Source organism: Pimephales promelas, chromosome 18 (assembly GCF_988280905.1).
Source record: "Pimephales promelas chromosome 18, fPimPro1.hap1.1, whole genome shotgun sequence".
NCBI lineage: Eukaryota > Metazoa > Chordata > Actinopteri > Cypriniformes > Leuciscidae > Pimephales > Pimephales promelas.
This window is the reverse complement of record NC_142786.1, coordinates 31,804,042-31,819,968: the sequence shown is the minus strand read 5'-3', so window position 1 is coordinate 31,819,968 and position 15,927 is coordinate 31,804,042. Positions and strand designations below refer to the sequence as shown.

General features: G+C 36.6%; 1 protein-coding gene across 4 annotated transcripts in view; it reads left to right on the top strand.

Annotated features, from left to right (window-relative positions):
- The first annotated feature begins 3,322 nt into the window (after positions 1-3,322).
- rnf19a (ring finger protein 19A, RBR E3 ubiquitin protein ligase) overlaps positions 3,323-15,927 on the top strand; it is a 33,187-nt gene continuing 20,582 nt past the window's right edge. For all 4 annotated transcript variants that reach the window (XR_016147211.1, XM_039680769.2, XM_039680768.2 and 1 more), the window contains exon 1: positions 3,323-3,492. Coding sequence is in view for 3 of the 4 variants with exons in the window: in XM_039680769.2 (XP_039536703.2) it covers positions 3,462-3,492 (31 nt within the window). In the remaining variant the exon portion in view is untranslated. The remainder of the gene's footprint in view (positions 3,493-15,927) is intronic.

Sequence of the window (15,927 nt, the reverse complement as noted above, 5' to 3'; positions counted from 1 at the left end):
TGAGCTTATATGAAAACAAGACTGTCCTCCCGTAGAGTTGAATTGATTTGCCTTAAGCTGAATGCATTCTGACTCGAAACACAGAAGCGTTCTTGAAAGGGAAGAGCATGATCTCCATTGACACCAGTTGCTATGCGCAGGGCAATGCTGTGAGATGGTCATGCGGTTTACCTTACACATGAATGAACATGCCCATTATGGCCCTGCTGTTACAGATATTCAGAGATCATTAAACAGAGTGTACAACCATAAGTAGCTGATTTAAGTTCCTTAACCGCACTTAAAAAAGAAATGTATAGGCTATATATATATATTTATATTTTATATATAGAGAGATATTTTCTTCACAAATATATTAATGAAAGCAAACATATGTCATTCTTATTGTTTTTTAATTGTTAAAATATTTATACATAAGATACATTGTATTATTTGTTTTCATTTTAGTTTATGATTAAAATACAACTAATTAAAAATGATATTGTTTTTTGCTGTAAGTACTGAGAATATATGGGAATCATCACTGAAAACTAATAGATACACTGTAAAAAGTTCAGTTTACTTAATTTTATTAAGCAAACTCGTTGCCTTAATTTCATTAAGTAAGCATAACTTAATTGCATCAAATTTTTCTTACTTAATCCATTGAAGTTTTGTCAACTTAATTCTGTCTGTGATCTGAGGAAGTGTACTCCCAGAGCGGCATGAATAAATTAATTGCTTTGTTTTTCTATTTTTGCCTTTATTTTACCATTACAATTTTATTTGCTATCGTTAGGGGTTATACTTACAAGAGACCGCAAAAAAATTGTAACGGTCAATGAATTAAATCATTAAAAAAATTGTTAATATTATATATATATATAATACTTTACTGTCACCTTTGATCATTTTAATGCATGACATCAAAAATCAAATCAATAATACAAAATTTCTTTAAAAAAATGTTTTATCTTGATCGAAACTTTTAATGATTTTGATGATTCTTTAGTCTAGTCTGCAGGCGATGATAAGTCTTTGCTTGCCCACTGATACATAATATAACGCTATAATGCTTGACTTTTACAAGTTTGAGCACATGCAGGGTTCCTTACTGCAGTCCTTGAGGACAAATAACATACTTACATTAATGTTACCTCTAGATCATGAGGTCATTAGTTAATTTTATTCATTACCTTTGTCAACCAACTCAGCTAAATAGGCAAGGAAACCTTTATACATAATAGAATCTTCCTTGTTTCTCTCTTCGACTGAATAAATTGAGTTGTGATTGATCTATGTAAATCATTTATCAATGATTCAGGTTTTTCCTGCATCTTGTTGTGTCCCAGATGGACTGGGGGAAGAAAACCCTGATTCAAGAACACACTCCACTGATAAAAACAATTCTGTGGTGAAGAAGTAAATACTGCAGATAAATGTAATTTCTACCCGAATAAGTTAGTCCAGTTAGTTTATTATATGCTCATGGCAGTTTGAAGCCCCTGTTGTTCCTGATGCGTCCAGTAGGAGGATGCGTCCATCTGTCTTTATGAAGATGAAACTTGCCCAGAAGACAAATAATACTGTATAATCAAGATCAGCATCGTTAGAATGAAAACAAAAAGACAAAAAAGCCTGTCTTTAGCTTGCGTTTGATTCTGGTAAGATCCTGTTTACTTCTTGCATTAAAACATAGCCTACTCCACATTCTTGGGCAACAGATATTGGAATATGTGAACTTGGTTTTTTTTACAGTTTGTGTGGTGTGAACACACAAAAGACACATTTATAATAGGCATGTATATTTGTATGTTAGTCTCTCTCCAAGTAAAGAGTTGAACCGCACACTCACTCAAATTTTTATATTATTTCCAAGGCGAAAACACATTAAATCAGCATCCGTGTGCAATATGAGCCTTATTGTCCTTACTAGTGCCTGGATTCGTGTACACTATTCTCGACCTAGGAAGACACTGATACGCACCCATTGTCTCCACACTGACTTAAACCTTGATGTTGTGGCCCATTTTTGGTTCCAGCTAGGTTGTATCTGTTTCTTTAGCAGCTATAGAAGAGATGCATATTGTGTAAACCCTGGTAAATGCTGTTTCCCCACTCTCTCTCACATTAGAATAAGAAAGGACTCTGCTACAGAACACATACATATGCACACAGGCTGTGATACATTGAACACTGAGATGCAAATGGCCTTGTGATTGTTTTGTAAGAGGCCATTGTTTGCATGGGTAACTGGGCGTGTGTGATGAGACATCTTCAGCACTCACAAGGCACATCACTCCTTTATGTGTTTTCCTTTTGGAAAACATCACTGTTCTTGCTGATTTTGACTCTTTTATTTCGTCCCTTAGACTTATAAATAACAAGAAAAGTGAACAATTTTTTGATGTAATTAGATGATTTATTCAAAGACATGACTTGGCCGTAAATTATGCTTTTCTTTTTTTATGTATTACATAATTTGATGCATACCCAGGAGGATGCTTATTTTCTGTTGGGTACTATTGTTTGTTTGTTTGTACACCTTGCCTTACTTCCCTGTGTTGGTATTTTTGTACAAGTTCTGCAATAAAAAAAAAGAAGAAAAAAAAAGAAAACATCACTGTTATAGGCTACATAAAGATAGAAGATTTGCACATTTGTAGGGGAAGTCACAAAAGATTACTTTATTCATAAAACGATATAGAACCATGTGCCTTGTCATCCTGCAGGATCCAACAAAATGTAGTATTTTGCTTGGCTCTGATTAACTGTAAATGTGGAAAGTTTTGTGTTTAAACGCTCCATAATTAGAATCTGCTCCATATGGAAATAAGGTTTCGAGTGCTTTTGCCATCTAACTGTTTGACTTTTGACCACAATGATCCAAATGACCTGAGTTTCCTGGCATGTAATATTATTGGACACATGAAACTATTTATTTGAAAATAGAAATAACTTACCCATACAAAAAAAAAGTAGGCTAATGGTCTGGTCTGGTACAGTGATAACCTAGTAATACCATGGTACTTTAAATAGACTTTGTTATTTTAAAGCTTTATATTTAAATAGAAAGTGAACAAATGATATATAGTAGCCTAGATGCTATGGTCAAATATACGCCAATCTATTTCAGAGAATATCAGGTATAAACAAAAATGTAAAACACCATCTAAGAATGTTTTTATAAACTTGATAATATATACTTTAAAACATTTACTTTATATTTTATTGATTCTTTCCTGAAATGAGCATACGGAGACTGTTGTTGCTCTGAGGACTACACATCGACAGACTCTCGCGAGATTTGAGTTTAAACTGATATGTGAGAAGAGAGCGAGACGGATGCCAGTGCCAGTGAGTCAGAGCGAGCGGAGGACGGGACACAGGACGGCCCGACTTTAGCCCCACAAAACAACTCCTTAACGTAGCCTTCTTCCTAAACCACACTCGGAGTTGATTGCCTTTGTTTGTTACTTGGAATGAAATGCTTTTACGTGGATGATTTGAAAGGTGAGTCGCCGTTGTATAGCAAGGTATTAAAGGCTAGTTTGACGGGTGGGCTAACGGTCGTGTGTTCGCTTTCTCAGTTCTCGCTCTCGCTGGCGAATGTGAAAGCGAATATTTACACAAACATTATACGAAGACGATTCTCACATTTGTACTATTACAACAAATAACCGCCTATTTAATGTTGTAACCGCCTATTTAATGTTGTAACCTGGTGTACAGGGAAGTAAAATCGCTTTAAAGGGCCTGTGGTGGGTCCGACATTAGATGGACCTACCGTAGGCACGTTAACTTAGCCAGCTTTCGCATTGTCATTTGTTTCTGTTTGTTCAGTTTAAATTCACACCTGTGTAACCAGGAAGTCTGTGCAAATAAAACATTTACCTAGCGTTATCGCTGCGGTTAAATGTCACCAAACCTTTGATCTGCATTATACACAGAGATTGTATTTAGACTCATTGTTAATGGCTTAGCGTTAGTGGTTCATTTTGCAACCGTTTACACGCCTAATATTTATGGCAAGTTACACCACATTGTAACTTAGTTTTTTGCTCAGTGTATTTAGACTTAGTTACATATTGTACGTTGGACTTTTTCAAAAATGTATGTACACGAACTAATACACTTCTGTAGAAATCGAGTGTGTTTTGCTGGAAACGAGAATTCAGATATGTTGATAAATCATCCAGTGTGTGTGTTCAAAGGCTGATTTAGTGTAAGGGTTATTCCCCAATGGAGTTTCTTGTAGTAATAGTGATAATAAGCTAATTTAGTTTCTTGTATCATAGCTGTAGGATTCCCGCAAGTGTTTTAGCTAAAACTAGTGTTGTCTCTGAACTATGGAAACTGGTGGTCGAGAGGTGTTGACCTATGACGTATTATTCTAGGTCAGTGTTAGAGGTGTCAGATAAAGAAATGTGTTGTTTGTGGCCTTGTGTGTAAACATACTGTCGTGTCACAAACCCCCCAAAATGAAGCTTTCAAGGAGTTTGGTCTATTTTTAACATTTTTGCTGTGGGGAAATGACATTGGCATTGCATTGCATGCGCTACTGTTTGAGCTACGACCAATGAAGGATTTTGAAGGCCGATACGATACAAATATTTGTTGGCTTTAAAATCCGATATATCGGCCGATATTTTTTTTTAATTTCAGAAACGCGCAACAAAACATTACCAGATTTCCCTAACATTAGTTATTTATAGTTATTTATGAGTTTTAACTAAAATAACATGATAATGCATTTTAAAAAGAAACTTTTCAGAACAGACTGATGATAGTGGCATTAGCTAGCTTTGTGGTTAGCTAGTCTATAATTTAGAAATGGATAACGTCACTTCAAATTGTAAAACATACATTTTCAATATAACAGGCCAAGGAGAGATGATGCGTCTCATTGCTATAACTGTCACGCGCTATTAAAGAAATACTTCAGTCACATTGTCAAAAGTTAAAAGGACAGTCAGTCAACTACACTGTAACAATGTAACGTTACTATTACTAGCTAATTCCGCTTCACTCTCGGCTTATTTAACAGCAAAACTGGGCATGATAGCCACAAATTTTGTCATGCTTATTTGAGGTAAGAGAACTGATGGGGATGTTATTTTAATTGATATTCAAGCAATGTATATATCGTGACCAACTCAACGAGTGTTGCCAACAGGGACGGTGTAGAGTGCCCTCTGGTGGACAAACTATACAACTCCAACTCTCATGACATGGTTGAAGAGTGTTTCGTCCGTTTTTATTTTATTTTTGAAATATTCATTTATCGGCCATTATAACTGCTGATACCGATAGTTTAGAAAATGCCTAATATCGACCTGCCGATAAATCGGTCTGGCTCTAGAAACCTTTGATACTCTTCACAGCGCCTGTCTAAACACTTGCGTGAGTATTTTAAAGCAGCCTGCTATCAGCAGGTACTGGTACTGCAGTATCTACACATTAAATTATCAAGTAAATCTTTGGCTGGACAAAATTTAATTTTTGGTGGCTGCAAAAATATTTTCAATACAGGAAAAACCCTAATTATGCTTATGTGTGTCATGCAAAGCAGTCTTTTATTTAGGATCAGGATTCAGATGTCCTCAAAGATCTAGATCTCACTCTGCCACAAGTTTATTAGACCGGTTTTGGCTAGTTGGAAAACCACAAATGAGCAGAGGACCTGCTTGAGAAGGTTATGATGAAGTACTTTAGGAGAAAACCAGTCTAAGGTTGTGTTCCGTGTGTGTTTATCTTGTTTACGAATTCCCCATGGTCTTGTTTTTGACCTTAATCAAAGTCTTGGGCTTGTTTCTCTCTGCGTAGTGGGAGAACAATGGGCGCTTTATGCATGAGCTGGAAGTGCCATGCAGTCAGGTGGCTTACTAAACACATACCAAACTGAGCTAATAAGAGTTTGTGTATGTTGAAGGCCAGGCATGCCTCAAAATGGCAATGGATGTTGTTGTAGTACCATGGCCAATGTTAAACAGGGTTAAAATGTGACAACTTATTTCCTACAAGAATTAATGTATTACAGTCTTTGCTGTAGAGACAAATGTTTTTGCCTGTCTCAGTGCCTCAGGTACGAGTGTTTAAGGATTGGTTCTCATTTTGTAATGTAGTTGATGAATTCTTTGTGTGCAGTCAGGGCCTCATAGTGGCCACAGCGTTTCACTCATAAGCACTCATAAGGGCCCACAATGCAATGGTTTCAAAGACCTCACTGGCAGTGATCCGTAATGATCTAATGACTGGTTACTTTTTTCTGATTATGATGTACTTTCAAGCTGCGGATTCAATGTACCAGCATTCCAAATGAAAGTGTTGTTCACTATAAGGATGATTAACAGCTTCTATTAGTTTTAATAATCGTTTTAAATCCACTATAACAACACTTAGGAACGATATTGTTGGATTCAATTTCAGAAAGTTTTTTTTTCTAGCTGATGAACGATAACATTGAAAGCCAATCTGAATCCAACCAAATTTAAAGAGCTGAAAGTTTAAATTTGTATTTGCGATAACTGCAGAGCACGCTAGTGTTGCACGGTGCACCGACACTTCAAATGTATCGCGATACTTGGACATTAAAAACCTCACAATACCTTTATTTATTAGTATCGATACTTTTATGAATGACCCCGTTCCAGATTTGTAAGAGACGTATTTCATGTAGGGCCCTATGATTTCCGCTTTATTTCGCTGGTCTGGACTGCCTATCGCTAACCAATCAGACCTCAGATACCACCCAAAATTCTGTAGTAACAATTCGGAAAAAAGAAAGAAAAGTCACGGTGATCACTGTTTTCATGATTGATTGTGGCTGTCACGTAGAGTACTCATGTACATCCCTAGTACTACAGAGGCCCTTCATAATGCAGAGGGCAATGATCAGGCCGTGAGTGCTATTTACGACAGTACAAGTACTCCACAGCAACTCTAGGGGTCACAGTTTGACAAAAATGGAAATCCTGCATAGTGCTGCTTTAGTAAACAGCTGTTATACTAAATTCTGCTGAAGTTTTTTTATTTGTCTAAATACCGCTGTAATAGCATTTTATTTTGTTAGTTAAGTTTACGTGTCCTTTGGCTGAATGTTTTCTGTGCCCGCATTTCTGAATGGGAGAATTATCTACCGGTGTGGTGACTACAAAACAGTGTTCAGGAAATCCACGGGGATGTGTGTTTGTTAAAGGAAGTGTGTAAATAGTGGCTGTAACTCCATTACTATGAATTTGAATCTGGCAAGGCTCTAGAATATGTACTGTAAACAGAATCTGCCCTTTTGAAAAGAACAACGAACATGAATCACGTGGCGTTCATGTAGAAGAATAAAAACGACTGATATTGTTGATTTATGTAAACTTTTTTATGTAAGAATTTACGTCATTTTGCATGAAAGCTCAGCTGTAATTTCCTAAAAGCTACAGATAAATCTGACCCGATCACTTTCACTTTTACAGGAGCGCTCTATATTCGGATATGAGTGGAACATGATGGCGATTAATGCAGTTATTTTGATGCAGAGGCAATTTGTTTGTTATAGTTGCCAGTGTAGTTTAATTTTAAACTTCTGCATTCATGCTCGCACACAGTTGATATTTTTTCAGTGTCACTTTCCCAAGCAGACATTGTGTGCAGCAGCCTCTTATAGAAAGTCTCTGTTTAGCTCACGATTGGAGCCAAATCTTACTGCTGAATGACCTGGGGAGGCCAGCTGAACTTGCAGCGTCTGAATCAGGTCGTGACGTCTTAATCTCCATCCTTCATTCAGGATCTGGGAGGGAAGCTCCTTTTAGATTAGACTCTCAACCTTCAGCAGTATTACTATCATTCAACAGAGTTTGTTAGTCTTGCTGTGTATCATTCATGATAAAATGATGGCAATGTTGGGGAAGAAGCTTGAAATCTGCTTGATTCCCAAACAAAATTTCAGTTTGTAAGCAAGTTTCACAAGTCAAGCCATTGTTCTGATAGATTAATACGTTACTAACAAGCTACTAAAAATACATTGCAGCTATTTCTGCAGATAGTATCTTGATGCAGTCAGAGACTGATATATCAGGCACAAAAAGTTTGTGTCCCTAGAGTAAAAGCCTTAAAGGGGTAGTTAACCCAAAAATGAAAATTAGCTCACGATTTACTCGTTTTCGAATATTCAGGCTCATAAAAAATGAATATGCTTTTATTTGTATGACGTTTAACGATAAAGTTATCACTTTTAATTAGAGCCCGACCGATAAAGTATTTTGAAGGCCGAGACCGATACAAATATTTGTTGGTTTTAAAATCCGATGTTCCGATATATCGGCCGATATTATTATTTTTTTTTTTATTTCAGACACACGCAACAAAACATGAACAGATTTCCCTAACATTAGTTATTTGTAGTTATTTATGAGTTTTAACTAAAATAATATGATAATGCATTTTAAAAAGAAACTTGTTTCTTTTATTGTCACAACAGAACAGATGAACATTAAAATATATTAAAGTGTTGTGATAAATAAAATAATAATTAGTCCCTTCATTGCCTTATAAGCTACCTGGATCAGCAGATTGCAGGATGTGTGGCGCGTTATACATGAGTGTTGCCAACAGCGCCCTCTGGTGGACAAACTATACAACTCCAACACTCATGACATGGTTGAAGCGTGTTTCGTCTGTTTTTATTTTATTTTTGAAATATTCATTCATCTGCCATTATAACTGCCGATACCGATATTTTGGAAAATGCCTAATATCGGCCGATAATATCGGCCTGCCGATAAATCGGTCTTGCGCTACTTTTTATGCCACACAACAACACCAAGTCTGTGTGCCTGCGTACAACCTTCGCTGTCTAGCAGACTTTTGCGTTTTTACCCTTTAGACGGGAACATGACAGCGGAGCGGTGGAGGGTGGTTTCCACTTTCCAATTTCCACTCTTGAGGGGGGTTTCACTTTTTTGCGTTTTTATGCCCTAAAAATGCCGTCGCCGTGTAAACGAAAGGCACATCAGATAAAATATTTTTACGTTTTTTTTTTCACCCGCGAGCGTTCTTGTGTAAACAGGGTCTGAATGAATTGTACCTCCAAATGCCCTTTTGAGAACTTTTTAGGAGGGCATTAGATTGTTTCTTCATTTTGTCTCATGAGCAGTTTGCACAATAAAGTGTGATGAAATCTCACGTTTATCACAATACTGGAAAAGCTGTTTTAAAGTTTTACTGAAAAGTCAAGTTAGTTGGATCATTACTCCCCGACACTGCCAGACAACATATTGATGTTTAACCGTTTGTTCTGTTCTGTATGCACAGGATACTGAGCTATTTTGGTTTTATTATGTCTTTTGGCACAAGCACCACCTGCTAATCAGAGGTCGTTTTGCTTGGTAAATATTGTATAAGGGCCATTGAACACTGCTAGTTGAAGCTCCTATACTTAAGTATCCTGTGTTAAGTATCCTTCCTACGGTTCGATTGGAATGGAGACGGATTATACCAAACCTGAATAAGCCTTTTATTTTAGCTGCTCAGCTGACAGCAGTTTAGAAAGCTCAGGGCTTTTGGATTTGGTGTGTCATGCTTAATATCTGATCAAAGCTCTGCGTCCAGTATAAGTATCAGTGTGATCATACAAGGTGAAACACGGTGAGTGATCAAGAAGTAACAGGGCAGGCGTTAGGAGTAGACCGAATGTGAGGAAGTCTGTCCTCAGTGAAGAATGTTCGAGGAAATTGCGTTAATAAGCTCATTACAGAAATCCCACTTCATACTCTGTACATGTATACCTGTTTCTACTGAGCTACACACAGGATTAGAGCCCGACCGATAAAGGATTTTGAAGGCCGATACCGCTACAAATATTTTTTGGGTTTTAAAATCCGATATTCCGATATATCGGCCGATATTTTAATTATTTATTTTAAACTGGACATATAGTCACAAATTTTGTCATGCTTATTTGAGTTATGTTCTTTTAATTGTTATTCAAGCAATGTATGTCTCGTGACCAACTCAATGAGTGTTGCCAACAGGAATGGTGTAGAGCGCCCTCTGGTGGACAAACTATACAACTCCAACACCAATGACATGGTTCAAGCATGTTTCGTCCGTTTTTATTTTATTTTTGAAATATTCATTTATCGGCCATTATAACTGCCGATACCGATAGTTTGGAAAATGCCTAATATCGGTCTGCCGATATATCGGTCTGGCTCTACACTGGATGCCAGCCTCTGTCAGAGAGATGTGTGTGTGAAGCAGCTGGGACAGTGGCAAGCGCTCTTCTACTGGCATAATCAGCAATTGTGCTGATGAAGAAAAGCCTATTTGGTATCTTTGGGAACACACAAACAGAGAGCAGATGAACTTGGCCTCACAAAATGCTTAGCTGCTGACATCATTTCCTCCCGGGCCCCGGCCCTCAGCTGACTGGAAAAAAGAAGGGTAGGAGTAGAATGTTTTGTGCTGGTCCTCCGCCCTGGCTGTTGCTTTGACTGCTCTTTCTCAGTTGCTTTGGGTAATTCTTAGCAACTTAAATGGTTTACATGCTTCCATGGAGTCAGACGTTACTGTAGTGGCCCTATAAATCTTTAAATGTCTCGCTTATGTGAGCTGCTCTTTATGATGCTGGCTGCTAATTTATATGAGCTAAATGGCTTCCTTGTGGAGTGTTTCCCACAGGATTTTGTGGGTGGACCTCGCTCCGTAGGGTATACAGAAGAAAATTACCCTAAATTTCTTAAAGGGAAGAAAATGTTGTACACTTTTAAATTCATCTGTCTTGTGCACTTTGAGAGTTCAAACTGAAGAGGTCCAACCCATGTTCAGTGTTCAAATTGAACAAAGAAAAAGTCTGCTTTGACTTGTGTCTGGACTCGCACCTCTTTTCAGTTGTGACACGGTGTCTGACTACAGTACATTACATAATACTGTACCGTATATTATTATACATATATACGTTATATAATTGGTGTCTTTGTTAATTTCTATCCATGCAAGAGAGAAACCTGTGAGCTTTCATTTTAACGTTAACTCCAGTCGAGCTTTTATTTCTGTGGAATAAAAGACTAAAAATAAATAAAAGAATAAAAGCCTTTACATTAAGGCTCCATTAGTTGACATAAACTGACAATAAAGAATACGTCTTAATTTAATACTGAATCTTAATTTCAGCTTTTCATAATAAATAAAAACTTGTAACTGTATTATTTGATAGACTTGAGCTAACATAAACTAACAGTTGCATTTTCTTTGTAACATTAAAAAAGAATAATAACGTCTGTAACACATGTAGCTATTGCTCATGGTTAAGTAAAGGATAATGTACATGGCAGGCCGGTTGTTATTTCAGAATAAAGCCTGACGGTGCTCAGCAGAAGAGGGGTCTTGCATCAGCCTGCTGCAATCTATATCTACAATAATCTACATCATCACGCTTATTAAATGGCTACTTGGCACATAAGTAAATAATTAGACATGAAATATTGATAGTCTAAAATAATTTATTTGTTTTTTAAGCCCAAAGAGTCTGCGGAGAGAGCAGTTGCTGGCTTGGAAAGTTCAAACTAGGACATTTAAGGGATATAGCACAGTCATACCACTTAATACACAACATTTCACCACATAAATAAATATGGGGATAAGAGATATTGATTTAGATGGAACGGTTTAAAGATTGTTCCTTGAATCCAAACAGTTTACAAAACAATAGTCCCAGCTGCGTTTGAATTAAACGAGAGTGACTTAATTTAACAACTGCGCTCAAAATATTGATTTGATATTAATATTAGTTTGAATATTTGATGAGCTCACCAAACGTCCACGAAGAAAAAATGTTTCTGGCTAGCATATAGCGCTGCTGACTTCAGTTGTGTGCTTGTTATTTGTTTTCAGCGGTTGGATGGCGCAACCGACCAATCAGAATCAAGTATTCCACAGACAGAGCCGTGTAATCTTAATGCATCTACGAACGTTAACTAATAAGACTTTATTAAGGGTTACTTGTTATTTAGCCTATAATTCTTTTGACCTTTAATGTGTTTGAAGCGGATTATTACTTTAATCTGTTTAATGTATTCATTTGTTTATTTAAATGTTTAGTTCTTTTTGTTATAAGAAAAATGATTAAAGCTGTTCTAGTATGAAAACACTTTTGCAACTTATTTAAATATTGTGATATCATATGTCATGACAAAAGCTTCACCAATTATCGCAACATAAAAATTTGGTACCGTCTTAGTTGTATGTCAGCCACCCATTTAGCGGCCTTTATGACGGGTATAAATAGATTTTGAGTAGTTAAAGATTGTGGTTTTGCGAGTCCTGTGGGATTTTTTGTGTGTTGTCTCTGGTAAATGGATTTCTGTCAAGCTCTTACAGATGTAGCCTAATTAACTCCTCCAGTGTTTACGTGAACTCCACAAGACCCCTTTTGTAAACAAAGACCCCATCACTGGAACATCGCTACTTTTTCTTTTACTGTAATGTTGTAAAATGTTTTCTTCATAAAAGCACATGTACTAAAATATTAAAAGCTAATGCTTTTGATGTTTTAATTGCCATTTCCATAGGCATACCAGTGCCTGGGGTTCTAATGTGTAATTTAATATTCCATGTAGTTTTATTGTAATTTTTTTTTTTTTTTACGAACCAGATCTAAACAAGATATGTTTACAGTTGTTTCAGCCTTAGGGGAAATCAAGCAGGGCATTTCAAGCAGACTAGAAACATTTGAGTAATGTTGATATGATGCATCTAAACAGCATGCAAACTGGTTGGACAATGTTGGCCTAGGTGTGTGGGAATGTTCAACGGCGTCAGACGTTTTGCATTTCAGCTATTAAATCAGTTCTATTTTATTCTGTGCTCTTAGTTGTTTTTTTTTAGCAACTCAACCATCAAATGTTGAATAAAAAGATCTGTTTGCGCATTGCTAGCCAGTGTTATCAGGACGAGACTAAACCCATTGAGCAGAACAGTGCAGATGTTATCTGTGTTTGTTTTGTGTTGGGAATTTGATGCACCCCAAATGAGTGTAAGGTGCATCTTCATTGTGGCTGTTAATGGTATCTTATCTTTCGTGAATGTTATCAGCTTGACATGGTATTTGTCTTAAGGGTTCATGCGTGTCTTTACGTGTGTTTTGACATGTTACTTGAGTGGTATTGAATGTATTTTATTCCTTCAGTTGTTATTCAGAAACAATCATCTAGCTCAATTTCCTTGTATTACGTAAACATACAGCGCTCTTGGCATCTGTTGATAATGATGAGCCCAAAAACTTGCTGAGGTCAACTAACTAAATGTTAAGACTCATCAGCTGCCTGGTTGTGAAATGTAAGGTTTAAGCAAGCGGCTACCTCCCCGACTTTCTCTTGAAACAAACACGGAAGTGAATTAAACTGCAATTCATTGACTGGCCACTTGAGGCTGATGGCAAAAGTGAGTCAAATCTGTATCTTCCCCATGTTAAAAGGCCCAACTTCACTGCGGAAAAAAAATGCCTGGTGGCAAATAGTTTTTTTGGTCTATATTGCTAATTTTGCACTTCATGGTGACTCTGAGGGTGGTGTTTTTTATTTTATTTATTTATTTATTTATTTATTTTTACAACTCATTCTTTTAAATTATATTAAGCCTTAAAGTTCTGCATAATTAAGGGTGTGGCCACTTGAGTGACTGAGTGACTTGTCGTTGTTTGTCTGCTGTCTGTTAGCATCACCCTCAGCTGTGTTTGTGCTTTTTTTTCTGGATTATTTCATACAAATTAAGACGCACATTATACCTTCGCCCCATACACACCATTGGATTCTGTCATTGTCGAGTATGGCTAAAACATTTAGCGCTGTATTTCCAGTTGTTTCCCTCGCATGCATTAATGGATGTCCGACTATTTCATTGCTTTTTAGAGTTTAGATTTAAAAACGTCTGTAGATAAAAGATATAGAGACCACACTCGTTATGCGATACTGTTGCTCTCAAGGAACGGATACGCTTATTTAACTTTTTAGTGTAAAATATAAAATAAAATAAAAATATGTTGTCGTCTGCCTCGCGAAGTTTGGAATTACTTGAAAATGATCTTACTAAATGGAGTTACCTTTGATTAAATGAATTAATTAATCTGAGTTATAATATCAATACCACAATGAGAAATCACATGAAATCCAAACAGTCGAATGAATAAAGACGGCTGACCACGACTGCAGGTAAGCACAGCTGTAGCGCGAGTGATCAGAGATGATAACTTATCTAATACTTAAATGATTTTGAGACATACACTTCCTTTAAGTTTCGTTGAGGGAGACTGGTTTAAGAACACTCAAGCATAATTTGCTGGCGGCGCTCCTGCATGTGAATATTAGTGTTTTTCTCAACATAAACGTCAAACAATATAAACACGATAAACATATGCTGACTCGAGTGTGTGTACGTTCTGTACGATATCTGGCGCAATCTGCTTTATTAGGCATTTTTTCCGTTTTCGCTGCTTGAGCGTGCGTACTTGAGCCTACTTTTGTTTTTTTAATATTTTTTGTTTACACAGGCCTACTGTTTAAGGTTTTCAACTATATATTGTAAGCAAAAAAGTAAAAAAAAAAATTCAACTTAATTGTTTTCCCGTTAAACGTCATTTAAATAAACGTATTTTCGATTTTTATGAGCATGAATATTCGAATACAATATTTTTGAAAAATGCCCATCCCTAGTATTTGCACAAGGAGGTTGAAGTATTTCTTCTTAGAGTCTTGGATTATAAGAGAGAGAAACAGCTGGTTCATACTGCCAAATAGAGTGTGTGGAAAACTCCTTTTATTTTTGAGAGTCATTACGTACAATGTCCTTTTATTCATATGACCTCTCAGCTCTCATGTGACAGACTGCAGCATTTTTGGGAAGTTTAGATGATTCATGTCTGTCGAGTGTCTCTTCCTCATTTGGTTTAAGAGTCTTTGTGCTAATCAATTGAGACTGATACTCTTCATCACTACTGTTGAGGTCTGAAATGTGAGCTCTCAGAACTCTTGAGGCAGAGCAGATATGTCATATTCAACAGTGTGAAAGGCCTGCAGGCAGGGCGAGAAGATCTTCTCTGTGAATGACGAATGATTCTCTTTCTCTTCTCCGGTCACTTCTGTTCTGCTGCTCTGTCTCGGGTTCCTTAATATGGTTTGTGGCTTTCACTCCCATGCAATAGTTTCTTCTATCCCGTACAGTATCAGTGATGATGCGTCCTGTTCTAAAGTGGTTCTCCAGTCTTTTTGTAATGGTTTCATTACTATGAACTTACTGTGTTCAGCCTTTCATCAACTTTTCCACTGAGTCAGTTCTTCTCATCTTGGCAGAGTTTTAATGTGTTTTCAGACAGCAGGAATCAATTTCAACCTTTAAACTTGCTGTTCACATGAAGTTTGTGAACTGAACTATTGCTATGCATAAGTATGTGTGTAATCACAGTGTACTAGTGTTTCAATACTCAAATCTCTTTTTGACAAAAATGTATCATCGTTAGTCAGTTGGCTGCAGTATCAAATCAATTTAATTTCTAGTAGATTTAAAGCTGGAATTACATGTCTTAAATAGAGCAAGACCGATTTATCGGCAGGCCGATATTAGGCATTTTCCAAAATATCGGTATCGCCAGTTATAATGGCAGAGAAATGAATATTTCAAAAATAAAATAAAAATGGACTAAACTCGCTTCAACCATGTCATGAGTGTTGGATTTGTATAGTTTGTCCACCAGAGGGCGCTCTACACCGTCCCTGTTGGCAACACTCGTTTATAACGCGCAACACATCCTACATTCTTTTTAAAATGCATTATCATATTATTTTAGTTAAAACTCATAAATAACTACAATTAACTAATGTTAGGGAAATCTGTTAATGTTTTGTTGTGTGTTTCTGAAATACATTTTTTTTTAAATTATATCGGCCGATATATCGGATTTTAAAA